General features: G+C 33.5%; 1 protein-coding gene across 1 annotated transcript in view; it reads left to right on the top strand.

Moving 5' to 3' along the window:
* LOC105624640 (telomerase-binding protein EST1A) overlaps positions 1-9,989 on the top strand; it is a 111,645-nt gene that overhangs the window by 66,639 nt on the left and 35,017 nt on the right. Inside the window, 4 exon segments of the mRNA XM_012205997.1 lie at positions 2,776-2,888; positions 5,844-5,947; positions 6,199-6,372; positions 6,973-7,176. Of these exon segments, the coding sequence (XP_012061387.1) occupies positions 2,776-2,888; positions 5,844-5,947; positions 6,199-6,372; positions 6,973-7,176 (595 nt within the window).

Here is a 9,989-nt window from a genome sequence, read left to right as displayed (position 1 = left end):
GTACGGTAACGTAGTACGTACGTACCGTACGTACGTACGTACGTACGTACGTACTACTACTACTACTACTACTACTACTACTACCCTCTCTCTCTCTCTCTCTCTCTCTCTCTCTCTCTCTCTCTCTCTCTCTCTCTCTCTCTCGCAACGTCAGTCTCGAGACGCGGATTTTTTTTTTTTTTTTGCGTAACCAACAGCTACTATCTGGCTGGGATAGGTTAATCATTGTTGCTCGTTAGCGATTAACAATTACGTGAGTCAAGCGTTTCCTTGGCAAGGACGCCGCGCAGCACGGGACGCGCGATCGTCGATCCTCTCTCGATCTTGATCGTCGTTGCACTTAGAGCAGCATGCAACGATTCGACGCGAACGTGGATTTCGCGATGGCAGATACGATAATCGATGACCTTTAAGGACGCCGGTCGATTAATCGCGCCGGAAACCGCATGCACTTTTGCCCTTTTGTCACGAAATTAAGCGATCGCTGAAATCCTCTCGTGATTCTCATGTGATTCTCTTCTTTAGTGCATCATTGAAGTCGTGCATATATCATTGGCTCGGGAAAATCATCTGGAGTGTTTTTATATCTCACCTGCGAGAAGATATGAATTGTAAAATATTGTTTTTTAAAGATATTGTTTAATGCATTTTCTTTCATTTTTAGTAACTGATTTTTTTATGAATTTTTAAATATGTAATTTTATTAAAGAGCCACACGCGTAAAAAACGTGTTATGTTAATTAAAATCTTTATTTTTTTAGTAATATAATATATTTATTTTAAAATAAATTTAAAAATATATTTATTTTAAAATATTTTTTAGTAATATAATAATATATTTAACATACTTATATATATTTGACATACTTATTTTGTTTAATATTGTATTATATATATGTTTTTGTTTAAAATTTAGTTTCTATTTTTATTTTTCAGAAAATTGTGATTAAATTCATAATATTTTTAAATATTCATAAAACAGTCATGTAACATGTTTTAACTCTTTACTAGCAATGTGAAATTTTTATCTTAACCTGGATTTTCGAACTTTAGTGGATATTTTTATATTGTTTCGGGTTATCTAAAAATCTGAAAAAAATTCTTACTTGCGAAAACTTTAACTTTAATGCGTTTTTACTATAAATTGCACTTTATTTATTTTTTAAAGATTTAAATTTGTTTACCAAAATTTATAATAAAACCGACTGTCTTTAAAATCCAACATTGCTGATGCAGCGTTATGTTATATTAATAATGATTTTAATTATATAAAAACACATTCTCAGGTTCTCTCGTTTACGTAAAAAAATCAGATAATTATTCTCAGATTAAAATTGTATATGTGGCGGAGTTTGCTAAAAATTTATAGTTAAATCCGTTTTTTTATAATACGAGACAAGCAGTAAGTAATGTTGTTCTATTTCATTAAAGAAGCATTAATACACAGAATGTAACCGTTGCGTATTTCCGGTATTACAATTCTTTTAAATGCTCTTGTTTTATACAATGAGAATTTGCACGATCTGAGAGCCGCTATGTGCGACGAAAGAATTAATTGAACGAACGACTTTGGCTTTACAGTAATACGGAAGTGGCAAATGGAAACGTATGCCCTGCCGCGGATAGATCATTAATAATGTCAGTGAAACGAGCCGCCGCTGGTCATACGAAGTACATTAAATGTATAAATCCGTGATCTATTATTATTATCATCCACCGCGCGCATTACGCAGGTCCCCCCTGCCACAATAATTTCTAATATGTAATTCTCGACATTGATAATGAAGTAGTCGTACGGAAATATATCATATTTGCGTAAGAACCGACGTCTCCTTTTCACATCACTTTTCCTTCTTCGTGCCATAAATGATTAGATATAAATTTTATCTATCGCCCATTCTTTTAATCGCGTCTTGGATTTATGTATCTCACCGTAAATACGAAATCGTGCGCCACGTCCCACGCGAAGGCGTGCGAAAATTCCACGTGCGTTTCGTCGTGACCACGCGGAAGCCGCGAATCTCTGAAATATCTCGATGTATTATTCGTGCAGTGCATTGAAACTGTATTTTTGGCAAATGGAATTTCATTGGAAGTCTCGGTCACGTCGAATGCGGTAATTGTACCCTTGTGGCAAGAATTCGTTGCGTGACGAATGATCCAGAAAATATTTACCTCATGTTAAGTATACGCCAGGTAGTCAATGCTGAAGAAAATCAAGTAGCAATTTACCTGATTATTTTTTTTTATAAGCAAATGTTTAAGCAAGTGTTTGCACAGCCGGCACGAATTTTCGGGCATTTATGCTGTCACTCGTACAAAAACAATAATAAGGAATTTGAAATCCGTAGAAAATTAGTCCTGAGTATTATCTCGAGATATAAAAAGTTTGTCAGCCTCGCGGCGCCAAAGTGGCGTCAAGTAATGTTAGAAAGTCCAATAAAAAAATATAATTCGAAGAATTAAAGATCATTATATCTTATCTTAATGCAACGCAAGTCGTAAATTACTGTTCGACAATTTAATCTTTGAAGCGAGCAGTTTAATCATACAGAAAGAATTCTACATTAAACCTTGATATTATCGAATTCCTTCCTCGTTCTTACTTTTGAATTATGTATTGAAAGAATGATTAAATTCATCTGAGTTTTTCCTAATCACGATAGATTTGACCGTGATGTGGATCTATAATTTGTTTCGACTTTAGCTATTTCTAATGAAGGTTATCACGAAACTTAGAAAAGATTTAATTCAATCTTCTTTCGTTTATTACAGACCACCAGGAGATGCATGGAGCAGGTTAGCGACGATGGTGAATCTTCTAGAAAAATTAAATTACACTAGGACGACTCTGATTCAAGGCAAGGATACGGAGGATCGTGAGGAAGGTAAGAGAATATTTTTCCGACTGTCTTTTATGAGAAAAAAATTTCCGTGTATATTGATGGTCTCCATGTTGTTTTATCTAAAGAGAATAAAAAACATGTTAGGAAGAATTTAAAAAAATTGTCAAGATTATTTATACTTGCGGAAATTGATGCAAGTCGGTATTATTAATTTAATTTATTGAATTAATTTAATATTTTTTACATTTTGATTTTTTTAAAGTAGAGTTCAAAATATATCCAACTATCCAAATACCAAAATTATTGATTTTAAAATAGTAATGTTATTTGATTTATATATTGTTGGAACAATTAGTTTGAATATACTAAAATTCGTAAAATTAGAGCTCCAATAATTTAAATATATAATATACCTAGTTAAAATCGTATAAATGCTTTAATATTATTTGATATAAAAATCTATAATTCTACTAAGAAGGTTTTAACAAATTTGTTATTTTTTAATTTAGTTGATTTTATCCCTAGATGGAATATTTTTGATATGTTAAATTAGACCTCAATCCACTATCGAATTTAGAAGTAATATTTTATTTTTAGCAGGTCTCTTCTAAATACATACATCTTATCTTATCAGAAAAGTATTAATAATTAATACTAATAAAATTTATTATTTATTGTTGCATTTCGACGTTTTCTTTTTCGACGTTCTACTAATTAAGAGCGTGTGAACAGCGAGAGAAATGGCAACCGGTCGAAACGCTTCGATTGCAATGCGAGTGATTCTCGCGTTGACCTGGACCTGGACCAGACCTAATCGAAAAAATGGCGTTTCTCGAAGTCGGCGAAGTACCCCGGTACCCGGTCTGTTGACCCGTAGATAGCTGGCGCGACGGTTGCGTAACGGTGAATACGTTCGACATGACCACTGCAGTGCCATTCTCTTGCAGCCGCATTTACTAGCGTGTGGCCAATGGTTTTTCAGCGTGCGTGCGAGCCACATCGCCACTATATGCATGCCGCGCGCATGTTATGAATACACAAATTGCATTGCCCCGGAGCCCATTCACGTGTAGACCTCGTCACGAAGATGACCCGACTTTGCGTCTCTCACAGATTTTTCGGCTATCAGCAGTTACATTCGCACGAATTTAACACGCATCGTCGATGCATTTGGCACAGAGTGTGCTATCTATAATTTCAAATTTAACCTAATTTAAGTCGCCATTGTTCCTGCTCAATACATTATTATTTTATACTGAGACCACTATTTCATTTGTGCGTTTTTGTCGTACGATAAATATGTGCAAAAAAGAGAAATCCTCGGATCTCTCTGTTCTATTCACAAGTCAATTAACAGGCTTGAAAAATTCATCGAAATATCACCCTAAAACATTGCTTAAATTTGACACTACTTACATAGTGATACTAAATAGTGTCAAATTTAATTATTATTTTAGTATAAAGTAACGATACATCGAGTAGAAGCAGTGGCGATTGAAAGGTTTTTAAATTTGATATTATAGATTTAACAGTGCAAAGTAACATCGTTAAATTCTTCAAGTTGTAGAACCGATGATAAATTTATCATTCTAAAATAAACGCTCTAAAATAACACAGATATAATTTTTTGATTAATTTTAGTTTGAGAAGAATATTATGTTAATGACTCTCAAGTATTCATAGATGAAAGGACATAGTTCGTCATATTATTTATTCTTATATTTTTTGATAACTAAAACTACATTTTATTCGATCGATTTTGTGATAATTTACGTTCTTGTTCACTAATAGTATTTGTTCGGCAGAACGGATCATCGGCAGACCGATGAGAACCATTGTGATCGGTCGCGAATGCGTATGCTTCTCGCGAACAGAACATGGTGAATTTTTATATTTTCGACAGATCATTGGACATGATCGCGAGTTCGGTCTCGAACTGGGTCTTCCAACGGGTCCGGTTGGCTGGAAACAAGCGTTCTAGTTTTGCGACGCGTCCTTGCTCGCAGTACACTTACCTCTAAACCGAGTAGATACGTATGTGTGGACGTCAATACACATTGCTCATAGTGAATATCATTACGCACGTATCGGTGAGGGTATGGCTGATCACATGACTGACTAGAATTAATAAGTTTGTCAAAGCAATAATTCGATCTCAGCCTTTCGTTAACGCTACTGTTGCTTGCCCTGAAATCATTAGCGTTTAATTGAGTTTATTTGTTATTAATTGTTAAAATTTAAACAATATTTTTTTATATTTGCACTTAAAGTGAGATCCAGACGAAGTAAATGAATGTAAACGAATATGAATGAATAACTTGTTTCAATATGTGACAAATAATGTGATTAGTACTCGCAACGTTGTAAATTTGCACTGAAGCAAATTATTCACTAGTTTATTTGTGCTCGTATTTTAAAGTGTAGGTGTAAATTTTATATATACACTCTTTGAAAAAATATCTGGTTGAAAATGGACGAACTAGAAGATTATATTAATTAGAGAATTATCTTAACTAAAATTCTAATAGATTTAATCAGAAAATTCTGATTCATTCATTTTTAACCAGAATTCGAATTAATCAAACATTTTTCTCAGTGTAGGAAAAGTATAGAAAAAAAATATTTTGTGTGTTATTGGCAAAAATATATAATATATGATTTTATTACGTATTTTATTGTAATTTCATTGTTAATGATTATCTATTATGTTATTATGTATGTAAAAACTTAATATCGAACATGAAAGATGGCAAATCACCAGAAAGCGATCACACTTTATCGGTTATACTTCATTCTAAATCGCGCTACATAAACAACTGAACTCTTTTCACAGTATACATAACATGATTTAGATCTTTGTGCATTGATCGCATAAATTCTAGATAAATCTGTATGCTTCCGAAAGAGAATTTGATTTAGCACGATCACATAACTTTATACCAGGAATATCGATTCTTGTATATAAAGGATGTACCGGATTTCTACGTTTTATTTCAGACTTGGAACTCGTAAAACTACCGGAAGATATCACGTTGGCTGGATTCACTCCTCTCATGTTGAATCCTCAAGATCCTTGTTATGTGGAGAAAACGGAAGATATGGTAATTTACATTTATGTTATGTCTTCAGTAATTGCACTGATATACATATCTACGAGATACGTGCTTTTATTGTTGATTTTATTGTTGTTTTAAGTTTGTTGAACAAACCTCAAATAGGCTTAAAACAGAATTTCGTATCTCGAGGTATTTCAAAGTACCGGAAGGACTTTTGGTATATCAGTGTTTTGTACCGAGAATTCGCGCGGTTGCTCGATTTCCACGAGTTGGATAAACTCGCGACGCGTTTTTAGGAAGTGGCTCAGATGTGCCTCAGGATAAGCAAGATTCTCTTCTTCGGTCAAGTGTTCTTGTGCGGTTTGGAGACACCGGTGCTGAAATTGCAGAAAAGCGAGACCGGCGTCAGCGAATATGTTTCCGTGGTCGAGGCTTCGAGCACGAGTTCGCCGAGTTCGCCGCCGACACAGGTATGTGGTAACTGTTGTAAATCTAGTCTTTCCTCCCTTTTTACTAAAAAAAACGTAGTCAGCGCGCTTGGACCCTCTATTGAATTTTCAATCTAATTTTTTGAAAGTAAAAGAACAACTATAATTTATCTTAAAATTATCTTCAGTTCTGATCTCGTATATGTATGTATATACAATTGGAAAGAATGTTTGCTGAAATATTTAAAAATTCAGTTAGATACAGATCGGAATATAATTTTGTTGGACCATCAAAATAATTATGTAGTAAACTCAAGCATGATGAGCAATGTTTCAAAAGTTTGGTCTAGCAACCAACTTGAGCGTCTTATGTAATTATTTTTTGATAGTCCAACAAAATTACTTTTTAGATTTGTATCTAGCTTTTTTAGATTATCTACTTTAGCAAAATTGTTTTTTTTTGTATATATAATAATAAGAGTAGCTTGCTAAAATATCAACAATTTTAAAATCATGTAAAGAATAAATAAGAAATGCCAAAGCAAAATTCGAGATTGGGATTTTCCCTACGTAATTTTCAATTCGTTAAATCCGATCGTTATCATGGTTCGTTATCCAGTAACGGAATTAATTTATTTCTAGAGCGACTCGGAACTCATGGTAGAAAGTTACAGCGAGGGAGAGGAAGATTCGATTTCTACGTTGAGAAGATTACCCTCATGTGGCAACATGACCGACGATACGACGGCTCCCGTGGCGGCTGTCGAGATAAGGTCGCTGATCGAGAGGAAGGAGGAACTGGAGAGGCGGCAGCGGAAACAAGATCGGCATCGACAGCGAGTACAGGTAAGTGCAAAATATCTTACAGTCTTAGGCGCATTATATCGGGGATAAGCTATCGATTTGTTGACATAATAATGTCGGCGTCACAATGAGCTGCTATACTTTTGCAACATTGTTATGTTGTAATGATCGATTAACATTGTTAATCGGCGACATTATTACGTGATAACAATAAATGAATGAGGATAGAAGTTGGTAATAATATTGCCGTAATTGTTTCGTTATTTAATTCTCATTTGTCAGAATTTTATGCTTACATGAACAACATGTGTCCAGGAATGCGTTTCATTTTACGCATGATGTTTCATTTTATCTTGGTGTTGTTCACTTAATATTAAAGAAGAATAAAATGATACATTGTGCGCATCATGCATGAAATGGAATGGCATCCTAAAACTATTTCTACGTTTGCACGAAATAATAAATACAGTTTTTATTTTATGATAAAGGAAATTCTATCGCGATTGTCTCACTTATTTTGTACAAACAATATAAGTTTACTTTTCAAATTATGAATTTTAATTTTAGTAACATATGACAATGTTGGTTGGTCGACTTCAAATCGTGTAAATATTTTTGTGGTCTTATTTACTTACTTTTCTTTCACCCATCTCAAATTTTAATAAAACAGCGTTTACTACAAATTTCTTAATCTATACATTCTCTAAGACTTTTTTAAAGATATTTTTTAAGACGATACATTAAACGAAAGGTTAAATATTTGTATCCATAAACTTGTGAATTATTTGGAACGAATGCAAATGAATTTCAATATAACAGTTTAATCGTTCGAAGACTGCGCGCTATGAATGGCACTCGAACGAGCTTGAGATCGATGAGGAATCTCGCCGCTTCCAAATTTAGCTCGCGCCGTGCACAATCTTCCATCGATGGAGACGTTCTCCGTGAATATTGCTGTCGAATGATTGTCTAACCGCCGCGATACCGATCTAACCGCCGTCTATATCACTGTCTTAGCCTCCTTCGACTTGTCATCTTGCCTCGAAACAACCAATTGACAGAGTATACTGACCAAGCGTATTCATCATGGTTAAATAGAATTAAATCAAGAGATTACAAGATCCGTTTGACTTCTCGCAAATGGAGATGAAGAATACACCTCTGTCTTCTCTCAATCTCCTCTCTCCCTCCTTTTCCCTCTTTCTCTTTGCATTCCTCCACCCTTTGTTGCACCCTACCGTCCTTTTATTTCGGATCGCACGATCCTCTCTCACCGCAGATTCTCGCGCAGCACGCAAGTCCGTTTTTATTTACGGCATCGAAACTCCTCCTTTTTGCATATTTATTATCTTACTCCAGAGCTTGGAGCCGGATTTTGTATGTACTATGTGTGGTTGGTCACGTACTCTCTCTCCCTATCTCTCTTCTCACTGCGATAGCTTTCTTTTCAAAAGAAAAGAAAGAATAAAGAGAAGGAGTCGAGATGGCCAGAGAGATCCTGTACACGAGCAATGTTCTATTTTTTTTGTTTAATTTTTTTAATGTCAATATTATTTTTGGAGCTGAAAACATCCTACGCTCGATTGCCAAAAAATGTTAGCAGAAATAAATGAAAAAAAAAAACGAATCAAACGAATACTCTTAATCCATTTGAGGGTATTTATTTATAGTATATGAATACAAATATTATGTATTTTAAATTAATTTAATGATAAAATATATAATAAAATATAGTGGAAAATTTTAAATGTAATTAACTGAATAAAATGATCTCTTAAAAACATTAAAAAAAAAAATTTACGCTAAATACATAAAAAAGATATCGAATATTACATTACTTTTAATAAAAACTGGATACGAAACAAATGCAATTTGCCAAATATTTCATAACGCAAGACATAAAATTGATTGAAAGTGACTAAAATGGTCAATTGGATTATAGTGAAGACAAAACTTGGCGTGTTCAGGTCACATTAACTGCATTTATGTATATTATCTCATCACAGTATTTCCATTATAAATTAAAATATAAAAATAATAGACATTTGAATATAATATAATATAAATGTATATATTTAGTGACATAGTCTGTGGGACATAAAAATAATGATGTATTTTCACAAATAATAGATGTGATATAAATTATGGAGAAATAATATGTAATAATATTGATAATATTAATAATATTTAGACATAGAAACATTATAGAAAACGAATTTACAAGATTAGTGAGCAATAACTAATATATCTTCTTTGTTGAATTGTTCTCATGTATTGTGTATATCTACAGAATGTAGTAATAAACGTTTTTATTAATTCGTATTGCAAATAATTTTTGTACTATGAAAACATATTGGTTCTAGAATTGCATTTTAATGCGACCCGGGCGCGCCAAGTTTTTTCTTTACTATAATTCATTTGATCATTTTAGTTACTTTTAATCTATCTTATGTGTTTTGCGTTATGAAATACTTGAATAATTTATTTCGTATCCGTTGTTTATTAAAAGGAATGTAACATTCGACATTTTTTTTATGCACTTGGCGTATATTTTTTCTTTTTTAAAAAGAAAATTATTTTTTTTAAAGATTTCATTGCTTTTTGTAATTTTTTTAAAACATATCGTCTATTTGTTGTTATCTTCGTCATTGTCGTCGCCCGATGTCATCGTCATCGTTGTGTCGTCCGGCGTCTCATTGATTGTGGATGCTCCGTCATCCGTCTGGTCTGTCATCTCTCTTTCTCTCTCTCTCTCTCNCTCNCNCNCNCNCNCNCTCNCNCTCTCTCTCTCTCTCTCTCTACTACTACTACTACTTACTTACTTACTTACTTACTTACTTACTTACTTACTTACT

The sequence above is a fragment of the Atta cephalotes genome (assembly GCF_000143395.1).
Source record: "Atta cephalotes unplaced genomic scaffold scaffold00084, whole genome shotgun sequence".
In the NCBI taxonomy this organism is placed as follows: Eukaryota; Metazoa; Arthropoda; class Insecta; order Hymenoptera; family Formicidae; genus Atta; species Atta cephalotes.
This window is presented reverse-complemented; position numbering and strand designations above follow the sequence as displayed.